Source organism: Puntigrus tetrazona, chromosome 8 (assembly GCF_018831695.1).
Source record: "Puntigrus tetrazona isolate hp1 chromosome 8, ASM1883169v1, whole genome shotgun sequence".
Taxonomy (NCBI): Eukaryota; Metazoa; Chordata; class Actinopteri; order Cypriniformes; family Cyprinidae; genus Puntigrus; species Puntigrus tetrazona.
In genome coordinates, this window is record NC_056706.1 from 19,499,476 (window position 1) to 19,515,298 (window position 15,823).

General features: G+C 36.9%; 1 protein-coding gene across 1 annotated transcript in view; it reads right to left on the reverse strand.

The window, feature by feature from the left end:
• Window positions 1-81: 81 nt before the first annotated feature.
• The window catches only part of slc12a5b (solute carrier family 12 member 5b), a 44,475-nt gene continuing 28,733 nt past the window's right edge, over window positions 82-15,823 (reverse strand). The window contains exons 9-26 of the mRNA XM_043247413.1: window positions 15,301-15,468; window positions 14,995-15,093; window positions 14,696-14,753; window positions 13,419-13,593; window positions 13,220-13,338; window positions 12,033-12,131; window positions 11,736-11,855; window positions 10,879-10,983; window positions 10,598-10,766; window positions 10,313-10,508; window positions 9,357-9,526; window positions 9,002-9,133; window positions 8,817-8,924; window positions 7,849-7,974; window positions 7,279-7,466; window positions 6,060-6,074; window positions 5,757-5,890; window positions 82-5,676 (exon numbers count right to left, since the gene is read on the reverse strand). Coding sequence (XP_043103348.1) covers window positions 5,585-5,676; window positions 5,757-5,890; window positions 6,060-6,074; window positions 7,279-7,466; window positions 7,849-7,974; window positions 8,817-8,924; window positions 9,002-9,133; window positions 9,357-9,526; window positions 10,313-10,508; window positions 10,598-10,766; window positions 10,879-10,983; window positions 11,736-11,855; window positions 12,033-12,131; window positions 13,220-13,338; window positions 13,419-13,593; window positions 14,696-14,753; window positions 14,995-15,093; window positions 15,301-15,468 — 2,273 coding nt within the window. The 3' untranslated portion in view covers window positions 82-5,584. The remainder of the gene's footprint in view (window positions 5,677-5,756; window positions 5,891-6,059; window positions 6,075-7,278; window positions 7,467-7,848; window positions 7,975-8,816; window positions 8,925-9,001; window positions 9,134-9,356; window positions 9,527-10,312; window positions 10,509-10,597; window positions 10,767-10,878; window positions 10,984-11,735; window positions 11,856-12,032; window positions 12,132-13,219; window positions 13,339-13,418; window positions 13,594-14,695; window positions 14,754-14,994; window positions 15,094-15,300; window positions 15,469-15,823) is intronic.

Below are 15,823 nucleotides of genomic sequence, written 5' to 3' on the forward strand. Positions count from 1 at the left end.
CTCACCATGACTGTACAAAACCTCCATATTATAGAAGAAACGACCACCGATTTCTTTCACTTACAAATGAAAACTCAAAAATAGTTGTAATAAATGACTTGAACTTTATTGCATTTTGTGCAGACAAGTCTATAAAATGGTCCAGAGAAACCATTATTCATAGAACATAGAAGCTTTTGACAAGATAAAACAATATTTTAAGATATCTAGTTTAAATATATTTTCATATAACACAATTGAGACACAATTTTCTATTTATTTTTAAAATATTAAACTTGCATGGACACACAAATTAAACAGCTAGGCTAAGATAACTATAATGTGTCATATATTTACAAAAGTAACTGCCACGGTTTAACCTCTCTTTTTCCAACAGAGTGATATGTCACACAGTCAAATACATAAAGAAACAGAAACACGCCACCTCTTTCCCCCGTTACAGTCACGCTCACAGACACACACGCCGTTTTGACTCCTCGTGAGAACCGAAGCAGAAAACAGAAAACACGTCACTAATCAAATCACTGTCTTTGGATCTACACGTACTACCATACAAAAAGTGTCAAACTGCCCTCCTATGGAGAAAGTAGAAATGTCGTCTGTGTAGAAACGCTCTCGCACGCATTGCTGGGAAGGTTTCAGAACTCAGAAGTATCGGACGACGTACTTTGCCATTACAAAATCAGAACAAATGCTTAAAATTGGAAACGGGTGAGGCCTGGCGAATTTAAAACACCAACATGCTGAAACAGGAATCAGGAGCACTGAACGAACGATGCAAAGTAACTGCAACAGCACCTTCGGTTTATTCGCTCTCACAAATAATGGTTCCAAAAGTGATTTTCATAGCAATTTTAGGCTCCTAAACTAAATTTAGAGCCTTTTTTTTATAAGTGAGGGAAATATTTAATGACATAAAGAACTTCTTTCCAGAAATTGTTGAATATTTACTCACACTCAGAATATCCAAGTTGCAGATGAGTTTATTCTCTCATTTAAACAGATTTGGAGAAACATTAAATCACTACCAATGGATCCTCTATAGTGAATGGGTGCCGTCGGAATAAGAGTCCAAACAGCTGATCACAACCGTCTGCTTTAAACTGTTGTTTTATGTTGAAATATGCTTTATCTGTAAAACGTCTTTCTTTAGTGAAAAGGAGGGGAACATGCACAGATCGAGCACGCAGAAACAGTTCAAAACTGTTCTAATTAAACACATCAGTGGATTTTCGATAAAAGGATAAGCTGACATTTTTGGGCAGAAGTGATGGTTTAGAGTAATAGAAGATGTTATTGAAGGATTGGAGTTTTGTGGATTACTTATGAATTATGATGTTTTTGTCAGCTGTTTGGACTCTGACGGTACCCATTCACTGCAGAGCATTCACTGTTAGCCAAGCGATGCAATGCTAGATTTCTCCAAACACGTTCTGAACAAACTAATCAACAGCTTAAATGGTCTGTCAGTAAATTTTCATCCAGTTTCGGGCAAATAATCACTTTAAAGGTTCTTCACAGAACCACCGATGCCAATACCTTTGTTTTTTACAGCGTATATCCCAATACAACATAACAAATCAACCATGGCGCCTTCTTTACCCTCGATTAACTTCAAGTCTGGCTAAATAGCTCATTTCACACGAGTCAGCGTTCTCAATAATGCACTTGAACGTTTTCATACACGCCGCTTCAGCAACCACTTACAAATATCATTAGCACCTTCTGAAACACCTGCGATATCAAATTCAGTTCGCTGGTTATTTATAAGCCCTGTTAGTCCACTACTACCATTGTCGCAGGATTCTTACGAGCCAGCGTTGCATAAAAAGCATCACGATTCATCTAAACACAATCTAGAGACGTTAACTTCATGTTTCCCACAACAGTGCTCCACAGCAAGGACATGAAATAAAGATAAGTGACTGAATGTAGATACAGTATGTGAGAAAGAAAGTAACTTTGAATTTTCACAGTGCTCATTTCTAGTTACGCTTTGGCCAATTTGGGGTGACTTTCGAGTTTACTGCCCCTTCCAAAGGGAGAGATAAGGAACGACACGCTATACAGCGTAGGGTTTATGATGCTTCTTTATGCCTTCAGCCTTGGGGAAGGATAAGACGAATCTGATAAAATGATATCGAAAAGCCCTTTACATCAATGTGAATTCAATTCAGATATTCTATACTTCACGATGAATGGGACGTCTTCATCATCATCATCGTCATCGTCATCGTCAGCCGCAGAGTGAAACCTCTGTATCCAACAGCACGCAGCCAATATGGCTTAATCGCGACATTGTCCCAGCACGTTTCCCTTTGCATGACTTTAAATAAATGTGGAAAGTTGTCATCGAACCGCAAGTCACCCTGGCAGATACGGAAGCTCTGATTTCAATCTATAATACTCAATAGTACCACTATAAACAATTCAGTAGAAAGTAGTTTTAGACCCTCAAAGAACTAAACTGTAATTGCATAGGACTCCAAACAAGCCAAAACTGGTCTTTTGTGTAAATTCTAACGTACAGCAATGCAAAAGTTCCTTTCAGAGAAGATTATCGTTTTAGCTAGAAACATAACTTGGAAGATTTAGGATAGGTAGCACTTCGCATTTCCTGTTTTGGATCTAAAAAAAAAAAAAAAAAAAAAAAAAAAAAAAAAAAAAAAGGATCGGTTGGTTCTGAGCATAACTAGAATACAGATAAAGAAAATTTACTTCGCTAGGATTCAAATTCTTTTCGCAAACAACGATTTAGTTAAATATCACTTCTATGAACTTATACAGCACAACCTTTACGCACTACCTTTCTACTACAAGTGTGAACTTTGACATGATAATGTATGAGGTATGCTTGAATAGTATTAGGAGAGACTGTCGGTGGCGTTTTTGACAAACTGCCCGAGACGGTTTGCCGGTAAAGTACTTCCTGTTTTTGAGTTGTAAAACTCGAAACCCTGTAAAACATCACGTGAAAAATGACTTATAGCTAATTTGGGTGTGTGAACGTAATACACTTTTGATTTAAATGCAAAAAATGATAAATATTGCATTTGTTTTTTTTTTTTGTCTTATGTTTTGGGGGAGTGCGATCTATTTACATTTGAATGACGGTAGCAGCAACCTCAGCACAATTAGATTTTTGAAATTTTAAAACATACAGTTAGCTATTTCGCTTTTTTTAAAGGTTCACAGTTACACAAGACGATATTTTACTAGTCTATTTAGTAATCTAATATACTTCCTTTTTTCATTGTTGCAATTTTACAAAAAAATAAAATAGTTCTTCAGATAAATGTCTTTTAATATCTTCTATTTCTACCACACATGAACTAAATGATATGCTCGTGCTCGTGAATTGAACAGTCCGCATCAGTCGCTCACAGATGCTGCTTAAATGTAGCAAATTAGTGTCGTCTTTACAAATGTAAAAATAAACGAAAATTTCAAACATTCATGACAAACATCAGACGTGATTTTAAAATACTATGCAGTTAAAATACGCTTTTGTTCACAAATTCAATTTGGTGGATGATAAAACTGCATCTGCTTTATAAAGTAACTGGTAACATCAGACGCATGATATGTTTTAATGTCGTGACCCAGCACTATCTGTTTCTTGTATATGAAAATTTGTTCGCTTTTTTTTATTTTTTATTCTCATATGGCACGGTTTATATTTAGTGATTTGGCAAGAGACGTAAATACCATGTTTTTCCATGTTTACAATCAATCAGAAATTGCTGGATGAATAAATAATTTTCTTTGTAAATAAATATTTGAAATATAAATGCTAATTCTTTTCTATTTACATTCCCTTAATATATATGTGATTCTACTATTAAATGAGATTATTCAGGATTATATTTTGATGGAAACTGTATACGAGTTTTCATTATACAGCGGTTCTGTTCAGACTCTCTTCACAGTATGTACACGTGTGTGACCGAGCAATATAATTCATGTCTGCTGATGATATTTTAAGTGAACACATATTTGTGAAAGGAACACAGCCTTCAAACCCTCTTCTGTATTATAAAACCCCTTTAAATGCACTCATGTGCAAACACACACACACACACACACGCGCGCGCGCACACTCACGGTCCAGCCCTCTCCTATTGTACAGTATATATGACTCTTGAAAGGCTGATGTAGTCAGAGGACATGCAGATGGTCAAGGGCAAAGCTGATAGTCATTGATCCAGAAGTGCTTACACCTGGCTCACATTAAACCCTGGTCAGTTCCGTCCTTGGTGTAAAAACACACCTCGGACATTTACGTGGTACACTGGAAGACTTGTTTTCAACAAAGAAAGATTCCACTCTATTTACCCTATGACAGGTAATGAAACAATGGAGAGACGGCACAGGAACAAAACATAAAGCGTAAAGGGAAGGTCACACTAGATTTAGGCTTTCATTCACTTCCATACTTTCATTCACAAACACAGAAGTGGAACAGAAGAATAATAGTCTGGTGGACTTTGAGCTGCCTATTCGAATATCTATAAAATGTTATAATGATCAGTTTGGGGGGTTTTCAACAGCCATGTTTTATATACACTACCATTCAAAGGTTTGGGGTTGGAGAGATTTAAAAAAAAATAAAGAAACTTTTATTTTGCAAGCACATTAAGCAAATGTTACCAAAATAAATATATAAATATATAATAAATATTATATATTTATTTATTTTTTGTGCATTCCAATTTATCTCAATCAAACTTCAACTAGGATAAAAAATAACTTTAAAAAACAGCTAACACAATAAAACGCAATAAATACACAGTAACATAATAATTTCTTACAAATATAAACATTATCCTGATAAAACACTATCCTGGTTTCCATAAAAAATATTAAGCTGCTTATTAAATCAGTTTATTTTTTTTTACATTGATAATAATGATAGGAAACGGACAGTTAAATTTGAAATAGTACTTATACTTCAAAATGCTGCATTTTTTTCTCCGTCAAATAAATGCTGCTTTGATAAGCGTGCTAAACGTTCAAAAACATTTCAAAATCTCACTAACCCCAAACTTGTGAAAGACAATTTAGATAAAAACAAACTTTTAAAGTATGCTGGATGAATCAAAACAAATGCCACATTTTGACTTTGGAAAATGGACCGTTTTAAAGTGCCCACCAAAAATAAAGTTGTCTTGCATGATTAAAATCTAGTGTGACCGTCCCCTAAACGTGTTCTTATGATACATAATATGAAATAAAAAGAAGCTGGATCAGAGTATTTGGTCAGGTGCCACTGGAGAACATGGGCTTTTGGAAATTAGTCAGAAAAGACCAACTCAATCATTTATACTGATCTGTGTGTGACATAAGCTGTTGAGTTTATGAGGTGAGAACTGAGCCAATAAGAGGAAGATAGATAGAGGGATAAAACTTAATCGTGTGGAAGAAGTGACATCTACTAAGCTGGTGTCTTTTTAGACTATGTAGTGCAAAGTCATCTGATATGTGCTGGGGCGTTATTGCTCATGGTGTAGGTTGGGGTTACTGGGACGTTCCTATGCAGTTGGGGACGAGGGGTGAGGAATATTTGGTGGTTGAGCTGAGCCCCTCAAGAGTAGATAGTGATGACCTCACGTCCACCTCCACGCACGAGGAGGACCCTGTTGAGACCCTCGGTCAAGACCTCGAGGAACTCCATGTCTGTGTGAATGAAGTTAAGAAGCACACTTTCACATCTACAAAAATCCGAAGTGGCTTGTATTTAGACGAACAAAGGATACAGTTTTCTTCTCCAGTGCGGTTCTTAGGTGGACCAGGCATGTTTAGCAGGACCAGTTTAGCTTCTTGTGACTTCTTCACGATGACTTCGTTGAGTTTCTGTGCGTGGTGCATGCGTCTGACGTTGGACTGGTTCCTGTTTGAAACAGCATATTGCAAAGGCTTTTTTGCGGGTGTGAGGTTTCTTTATATGCCTACACAATTAGGAGATGCGAAGCACACTTGATGTGATAATTAAGTGCGCCATCTTTTAAAATAACCAGAAGCTATCAAATAAAGTAGCGTTATATTGAAAGCATACTCACAGGTTCTCCCATTCCCTGAGGCACAAGCGAAGGAAAATAACAGTGAAAAACACACTCAACAAAGAGCAACACAAATACAGTTAAGGTCCTTGAACACCGAGTCTGAATTTTGTTTTCGTATTCACCATCCTTTCCTATTAAAATGCTTGCTAAGGATGTGAAAAACACAGAAAATCTAACCTTATCCGATTTTCGGAGACAGTGTGTAAACATGATTAACACAACATGAGGTAGTATTTACTTTTTGACGTGCAAAAAGTACAAACTCAGTGAGCAAAGTCTTTAACTCAGCACACATTCAACTAAGCTGAAGTTTAAATCTTGGGATGCACTAAAAATATACGGATAGCAATATATCCCAGGTGATTACTGATAATATCTTTAGCTATTGTGTCATGTCTGGCTGGTTTTCTTTTTCTGTTTTGTAAGGTGTCAAAAACTATTCTCACTGTTTTCCCCCTCTAAGCAACTAAAACGAATGCAAGTGCTACAATAAATCTCATGCCGGCGAAAGTGTTTCTGTTTCAGAGTCAGGTCTGTTAAACTTATATTACTGATGCTTGCTGCATATATGCAAGAAAAAAAACAGCTATAAAGTTACGTTGTTACATTTTTTTGTTTATAGATATTTTTATTTTAATAAAATAAATATGACATAATAATGATAAATTTGTGCTTTTTAAATGATTGTGATTAAACGCATCTAAAATAAATGTATGTATATATTTATATATTAATTATATTTATATATATGATATAAATTATATAAATATACACAAGTGAGTATTTATATTGCAAATATATTATTGAAATAAATTATTCAATTAATAAGCATTTAAATTATTCTTTCATTGTAGGCTTTGTTATACATCCAACAGATCGATGCACATTGATTGGTGAACAATGCTCGGAGGAAATACTTAAACGTGACATTGCAAATAGCTCTTGCACATCTCTGTGGGGCTGTAATTACGTTTTGCTAAATTAAAATGCCAATACTATGATCTGGTGTTCCACAGTCAAATGAGCTAAATATCTTATCCTGCTGTTTTGTTGTTAAAATGGGCATTTAAGCATCTTTACGCAAAGGTTTGTCTAGCATCTCACTCTCAACTAACAGAATCATACATTGATTGACTGAACATTGATTTCAATTCAATTAAAAGTGTTGTATTCACCTGATACAACACATACTCATTACAGACCGCCATTGACTCACGGTTTCATGTTGAACATATCTTTTATGCTTTCAGGGTTGGCCACCGCAGGGTTATTGGGCTTCTCCGTATCGTCCGTCCAGGTCCTCTGCATCTCCTCTCCGGGGCTCATGGCCGCTGGTGTGAGGGCGGTAGGGGAGGTGGGGCTAGTTGGGGTGGGGGTGGCATTTTTTCCCTGAATTAGCTGAACCTGTCGAGGACGGGAGAGACGGACAGACTAAGAGAAAGGTAAAAAGAGTGAGAGGGTAGAGAGGGATAAAAAAAAATGAAGAAGTGAGAATTGTTGCTTTTCTGGTAACCTTCTTTTCTCAGAAGGATAAAGGGAAAACGAAGAGGGGGAGAGAGAGAGACGCACTGCCAGGGTGTTAACAAGAAGAGAACGGTTTTCTATAGATAATGACTGAGAGAAGAGAGACAAAGGCGAAAATAGAAAGTGATAAAGAGATGCTATCTTCATGGCTGATAGGCCCGTGCCATCATCTGATCGTCCAGAAGAGAGAACGGCGTGATTAGCTCAGATGGAAAACAAGCACAAAGTCACACGCTTGATGGTTAACAGAGACAGCAGCTACCTCCTCCTCAGACTTCTCTTCACCGCCTCCTCCCACAGACTCCTCAGCGATACTCCTCTGGGGGTGCAGGTTTGAAGGGTTCTTTCGCCGTATAGAGCCACGGGACACGTCTGTGATGCTCTGAATCTGAAGAGACAACATCAGTGCTGTCAGACCGATTCATGCTATGTATTTCTTTATAACAGTTATTTACGGGTCTCCAACTGGACTGGGCCAAGCAGCTTTTCTTCATTCTACTGTACATTTTACATATACAGTTTTATTTTTGGGTCAACTTGTTTCCCTTAAAAAAACCAAAGCATATTTCACGGTTTAAAAAAATTTGTTTTGTAAAAGTAAATTTTTCATGCATTAAAAAAAGATCAATTAATATGTTGACTATATATCAAAGCTCAGGATTTTAAAGTTCCAGTATAATGCCATTTTTAAGCCTCCTATGATAGGTTTACATGCACGCAAGGTAAAAAAATGGTTTTGTTTTTCTCAAATGATGTGTTTAATGTCATCTCATTTTCCAAAGATTCTCAAATAATTCACTGGAAGTACTTCTAAGATTTAATCTCTCTAAACCCCTCCTTTCCTGGGAGCCTCCTCTGCTCTGATTGGTCGGGTGTGACTGGTCTACCGCATACAACAGTCGTCAGTAAAACGAGGTGTTTGTGGGCGTGGTCAAGCTGTCTGCAGCCAATCAATGTAGGTGGGAATTATGCAAATGGGTAGAAATAGTATTACTAACGCCTCGTTTAGGCTGTATAGAGTCGATTCTTTATTTTGGATGACATTCATTTGCACTTAAAGGACTAGTTCAACCAAAAATGAGAGTTCTGTCATTATTTACACTCCCTCAAATTGGGGAACATTTTCATTTTTCTACACAAAAGTAGGTATTTTAAAGAATTATTTATTCTCCTCTTGACCTCCATAGTATTTTTTTAAGTGTGCCAGAGTGTCCTTTCTCCCCACGATACCTCTCGCTCACGCTCGTTCTTGGTCAGGTGCATCTCTTTCAGGATCTGTGACCGCTGCTCCATCATCAGGGTCTTTTCGTAGGTGTAGGCCGAGATGTCGCTGTCATGCTTGAAGGAAATGAAAGAACAGATTAACGTTTGTTGTCCGTGTGTGTGTGTGAAGGCACTGCGTGTCATTTTCTCACCATTTCAACCACCTCCACCTCAGCATCAAACCGCAGATGATAGAGGAAAGTCATCAGGTCTTTCTTCATCTGAATGCTGTTGTCGTCCATCTGAGCCACAGTGAAGATACGCATCTTGCACTTCCTCCACACCTACAGTTGAAACGATGCGATTAACCATCTCATGCAAAGACGTGAACTGAATGCGATCTCAGTTTCGACAGCTAGTTCACCCTCACCAGGCAGCAACTAACATCACCACTTGTGTTAATCATCTATTACTCAGTCAAATACAACACATGAGACTGATATAAACATTAGATCAGATATTAAAACATTTGCTGCGACACTGAGCTGATCACTTCATGAACAGTACCTTGTGGTGGCGCAGAAGGAAGGGAAGGAGCATGAGCATGCCCCCATCATGGACGATCCACCACACGTCGATGTGGCCTTCAGTGAAGCGCTCTCCGTTTGATGGGTACGCAGAGATGTTCTTCGGCACCAGCAAGGCCAAGTGAGCAGCAGTGGTCTCTCTAACAACCTCTGCGGGGAACAACAAACGCAGTAAACTCAATACACCCAATAAACTCATGCATAGGGCTTTTTGTTCGTTGCACTTCCAGGTTTGCTGTGCTTGTTTATTATTGTTGCAAAATCGGTTCATTATACAGCAAATGGCTATAAAATAATAATAGCCATTTCTACATAATAATATCAAAACACTACAACAAAACAAGACTTGTCATTTTAACATTACACTGTAAATCAAGTATTTAAGAAAACATAATAATATAGATTTAATTTAACATTACGACTGTACAATTATAATTAATGAACTTTTTTTACATTTCATTTTATATATATACACATTATATATGTTTTACTGTTTAAAGAAATTGAAACAGCCACACATACTGTACGCACACATAAAAAAATGTTAGTGTGGGTTTCACTCCCAAATGCATGCCAAAGCAGCCCAAAATCAAGAATCAAAAAATCTTATTTTATCTTTAGGGTTTTGTACATTCTGTAATATGAATATATGATGTAATACTGTTAATGTCCTTTGATTATGTGGGAAAAATAATCACAGAATCAACCAAAATACATTATATCAACAAAACCCTATTCCCAGCCATGCATGTAGTTAATATTCTATGTTTGTAGATATCTATGCAATCTTTGCTCATAACAGGCAGTTTACAATCTTTTTTATGTGAGCATAGCTTTACTGCTTGATAACATATGATTATCAAGCAGTAAAGTTACACTGACACAAAAGTCATAAAAACATGGGTAAAAAGTTCATCGACCTGTCTTTTGTCTTACCAATGAAGTTCCTGCAGCGGTGGTGCTCCTCAGCCTGTTTCCAGTTCTTTGGGAAGCTGACCAGGACCGTGTTGTGACGGAGGCCGCCCAGACCTCCAGCCTGGATCAGGTGTGAGGTGGCATCCCGCAGGTTAGAAGAGATCACGACCTGACTGAATCCCTTCACCTTCTCCACCTCCATCAGCTTCCTTAGGGACTGAGAGAGATGGAGCTTTTTAGTGTCTCATTTCTTCAGGATCTCAGCTTCGGTCCTGTGTGTGTGTGTGTGTTTGTGTGTGAGCGTACTTGGTCTCCTTTCTGCGCCTGTGGCTGGTTGTTTAAGTAGGTGCCCTCCACACACGCTCCCACGATGGTCAAGCCTTTGCCTGCTTTCAGCTGATTGGTCAGCGACAGCAGTCGAGGCTGCTCTACGTTCTGCTCCGCATCCAGACTCATGAGCACCAGAATCTGGGGCCTGGAAGATTGAGGACATTTTAACAATTTTTAAAAAAATATATTTTGGATGAATGTAATTTGTTACTGCTTATTTGTTGTGTGAGGAGTCGTATTGCTAATCAGTCACTGACCTCCAGTTTTTAGTGTGAGGAGGACCTTCCTCCAGCCTCATCAGAGCAAAGCGGGCGGCGCTCAGAGAGATGCCACGGATCCCATCGCCCCACTCTTTCTCTGCCCTACAAAGAGGAAATACACATTTGGTAATTCAGTTTTCAAACTATGCTAACTTTTAGATATTACAAATGTAAATTATTAACACAATAATGTGATGATATTTGTAACATATATACTGTACATGTGTGTCTTTATATATAAATAATAAAGATGCACAGCACACACTCATATATTATGTAAATAAAAAAAACTTTATTTTGAATGTGATTAATGGTGATTAATCTTTTGACAGCACTAGTACATTTAACATTACTACATATATACACTACAGATATTACTACAGAAATATTTTTTACAGGATTAAATGACATTTTAAAATGATTACTGTTTTACAGTATTTTTAACTAATAACGTATAGCCTTGGTGAATATAAAAGCAAAATAATAAAAATAAAATAAAATAAATAATGACCCTAAACATTTAATATTTTAATAATTTACTACATTTCTGTGAGGGACCCTTGAAAGGTCTCATCACTTTTAATAGGTCAAAATTTAGATTAACATAAGCGATCACTTCATCTTCCACTAGTAATCATATAAAACTACGCTATGTACGTTTACAGTGAATTATTACTTAGCTGCATTCGTCAGGCCTTTAAATAAATCCTTATAGAAAAGCTAATAGCTGTACAGACCATAATGCCTTTTCTGCCAAGAACGAGATTGATCTAGTTAGTGTGAAACTCATTATGCTTTTTTTTCCCTTTTTTTCTCCTGTCGCCTCCTCCTGAGGCTTGTTTAGGTTTGCTTACCCGCAGAATTCGATGTACTTGTAGATGCAGCCGGCGATTACCATGGCAACGATAGCGTAGTACCAGGAGCAGAGGAACATCAGAGTAAGACACAAGCTCATGCCCAAGAGTGACAGAGCCCTGGAGAGAGAACACAGGCCATCTCAGGCTCAATCCTGGTTTTAGTGTCAGCAAATTGATGATCAACACCTCTGATGATTTTAACGGTGGAAGAAGGACTTTTGTGACATAAAGGACATTTGTGTAGTTTGCCTTCATTTTAAGGTTAATGGAGCAGGTGTTTGTGTGTGTTTGTACCAATGGTAGAATTTAAAGCGGGGCCTCCAGTTCGGGGTCCTGAGGAGCGTCTGCAGAGCACAGGCCAGATTTACAAACATGTAGCACATCAGGAAGAACCTGTGGGCAAAACAGATCAAAAACCCATCTGTACATGTAAAAAAGAGAAAATACTGCCACCTTGGATGTGTTCTTCATTTTTTTAATTTTTATTTTTTGCAGTAAGGATTGATTTACTTACTTTTACTTACTACCACAATTTTATTTCTGTTTAAAAGGAAATGTTTACTTTAAAAATAATAATAATATAATTAATAAAAATAGCCAGATCATTTTTATATTATATTTCAAAAGGCTAATATAATACAATAAATAATATATATCATTTTTAGACTTTATTTTATAAGAATTTAAAATATTTCCAACAATACTAAAAAAACAATATTTTAAATTAATTATAAATTGTAATTTACAAAGAAAATAATATACTTTAAATAATTTATAATAGCTTAATTGTATAATATTAATACAATTAAAGAAAGCATACTAAAGGATAGGCTGGAAGATAGTTGGATGAATGAAAGGCTATTATTGGATTATGATGCTTTTTGCAGCCAAATGGTGTAGTTATGGCATCTACGAGCGGGGACTAACAGGCTCATGCCAGATGTTGACCCGTTAATTGAATCCTCTTGACATTTAACTACCTTGGCTTTAAAAAACCAATGGGCTGCATTAGTGATCATTTATGTGTATCACATTAAAGGTGTTGAATATTTATGAATTCAATTATTCTCAATTTTATGCTCATCATTATACTAGACCACTCTGTCCAGATCTGTTTGAAATCGAAGACCAGTCAACAGGGAAGAAAAAAAAGACAAATGAAGTCCGTCGTGTTTTAAAGTGGAGAGAAAACCCCCCCAAAGCATGACAAAGTCCATACTTTTATCAGCTGTGCATCTGTAATGCATATCCGCAAAGGTTATGAGGGGGAATGTAGTTTAGCAAATACAAAGTGCTGAATTAATGGTATTTTATTGTGCTGCATACCTGTAAATAAGTTTAGGAATTATTGAAGAACAAGCTGTTGGAAAAGAGGCTATTCAGCAAGTTGAAGGAGTTTTATTAAAGCGATGCGGACAGTTTATTGCTGTTGTTTCTCTGGGAATCGTAAAGGATGTGTAATTTCGGGGAGAGTTACTTACATGGACAGAATGGGAGCGACTGCGTCCAGGGAGGCGATGAGGATGCCGCTCTCGCAGATGCAGGCCGTCAGCAGGAGAGCCCAGGTGGGTTCACCGTTAGCTTTGCCATGACCGAACACCTGTCGAATACAGAACACCATCAGCGATCAGTCAGTACGATCTGATCGAACATCGATCAGGGGCAGACGCAGAGATTTACCCTGAGGAAAGGAATGATGCCGTCTCGGGCGATAGCCTGAAGGAGACGGGGCGCTCCCGTCAAACTCTGAAGCCCGGCCCCGCAGGTGGAGAAGAAGGAGCCGAACACAATGACCCACGGAGAGGGCCACGCCAGGGTACCAATGACCAAGTTACCGTTGACACCTTCCCCAAATCTGTGCGGTTAAAACAGTGCTGTCATTGTTTATATTACCACTTTTCCATGAATACAAAAAGTTTCTTTAAATACAAAAATCACTAAAAATTTTACTGAAATAAAAAATAAATAGAAAGTACAGCTGGGTAGAACACATTAATAAAATGACAAAAACATAACAAAATGAACAAATGTAAACTAAATTTTAAATAAACTAAAGTTATAATTGTTAACTAATAATAAATAATTACACATTATCATATTATAATACATATAATTAACCAAAAACTGAAATAATATCATTATGTGACATTGAATAATTTGTTTAAATAATTAAAATAAATGAAAGCTAAATACTAATATTTAAAATAAAAACTAATAAAAATGTTAAAAAAAGCAGTAAGCTAAAATGAGAATAAAAAGATAAATAAATAATCTTTGTGCCTAGATCAGTGTAATTAACTAATAAACTAATATTAATTAACTATTAACTAATAATTAATTAATAGTATTAATGTCATTTTTGTTCATTTCGAAATCAGACGGACATAAAATAAAAATATCAGATGAAACATCAAAAGGAAATTAGAAATGCTACCTTGGCGTTTACATTAAATAAATCTAATTAATGACTAAACCTAATAAAAAACTAAAATAAAGCTAGCATAACAAAACACTAAAATAAGAGAAAGTGAAAATCAAAAAAGTGAAAGGCAATTCTAAACGTTATTAAATGCTATATTAGTACATAAAAAACACAAATTGGGCATATTCCATAGGTGTAATGGTTTTTATACTATGCAAATGGTAACAGAAAATGTTTTGCATTTTTATATTTAAAAAAAAAAAAACTTAATTCAGTATGATTTCTAAGCTTCTTTTCTCACGGCAACCAAAAAGGAGGAGAACAAGGAGGACAAGGAGTTTGGACATTGCCATCTTTGTGGGGACATTTTATGCCCATAACGTATGGGTTTACCTAGTTCACACACACACACACACACACACACACACACACACACACACAGACGCATGTTTTGTTGAAGCACCCACCTAATTTTCAGTTCATTTGGAGGTTATACTGAACCCAAAGTCATTCTAAAATAGAGCTAGAGACTCACTTGTCCCTCAGAACGACTCCGTCCACACAGGCCCCAAACAGAATCACGCTAGACATGTCTGCGAGAGCAAAAATTCAGGAGAACGACACGAAGCAGCAAAAAGGCATTCACCATATTTCAGCTATTTTCCCACAGATGGAAACATCAAGTCATATGATTTTATCGCCGTCGTTTCCCGGAGATCCAATTACACTGAATTCTGTACATTCTGAGATGTGCAGTTCTGCACCGCGTGAATGCCACGGCTCATTTACTTCTGCAAAGCTGGAGCAGGTTATTGCCTTCGGTGTAAAGGATACAGATGATGGAGGTGGTTGTGATGGCCAGGATGGTGCCGATAGGGATGGACTTCTGAGCGTCCTGCAGGTCACCAGAGCGGTTCGATCCAGCCATGATACCTGTGACACACACATAACGTACATATTATATCTAGAAACAGGGAAGGGACATTATGAGAACTAAGAATGCTCTTTTACTGTTTTTGCACAATTGAAAAAAGACAAAAGCATGAGTAAGATTCTAATTAATGTGGACTAGCATTTTAAAAAAGGGCCAAAAACTAGACATTTATGGTAATAATTGCCCTACTGAGGAGGTGTACTGACCGGTGACAGAGGGGAAGTAGATGCCAACCAGCAGGGTGAAGAAGCTGGTGATATCAGCCAGGACGTATCGGTTAGAGTTGGTTTCCGGGGCTTCAGGGTCGAGCACTGCTGGTATACCTCGCTTCTCTAACATCGAATTTTTCTCCATGAAGGTGCTGAAGAGGTTTTCTGTAAAGAATAAAAAAGTTTTTTTCCATGTAACAGAATTCCATAAAATACACAATGAGTAAAGGAGGATATTGAAAGGTCATTGGGCCTCAGTTAAAAAAAAATTATAATAAAAAGACATGATTGAACACGCACAGCCAAAAACTATTAATTTTAGAAATCACCAGTACATTTTTAGTTTTATTTCTTTATTTTTTCATACTTTGTAGAAAGATGATTCGATATATACAGTTTTTCTTTCTGCAACAAAGAACAGGTTTTCTCATTATATACAATGCAACTATAAGCTAAATCTAATTTGCATGTTAATGTGCTGTTGGGGCAACATGTAATGAAAAAGGAAGTGTAATAATTG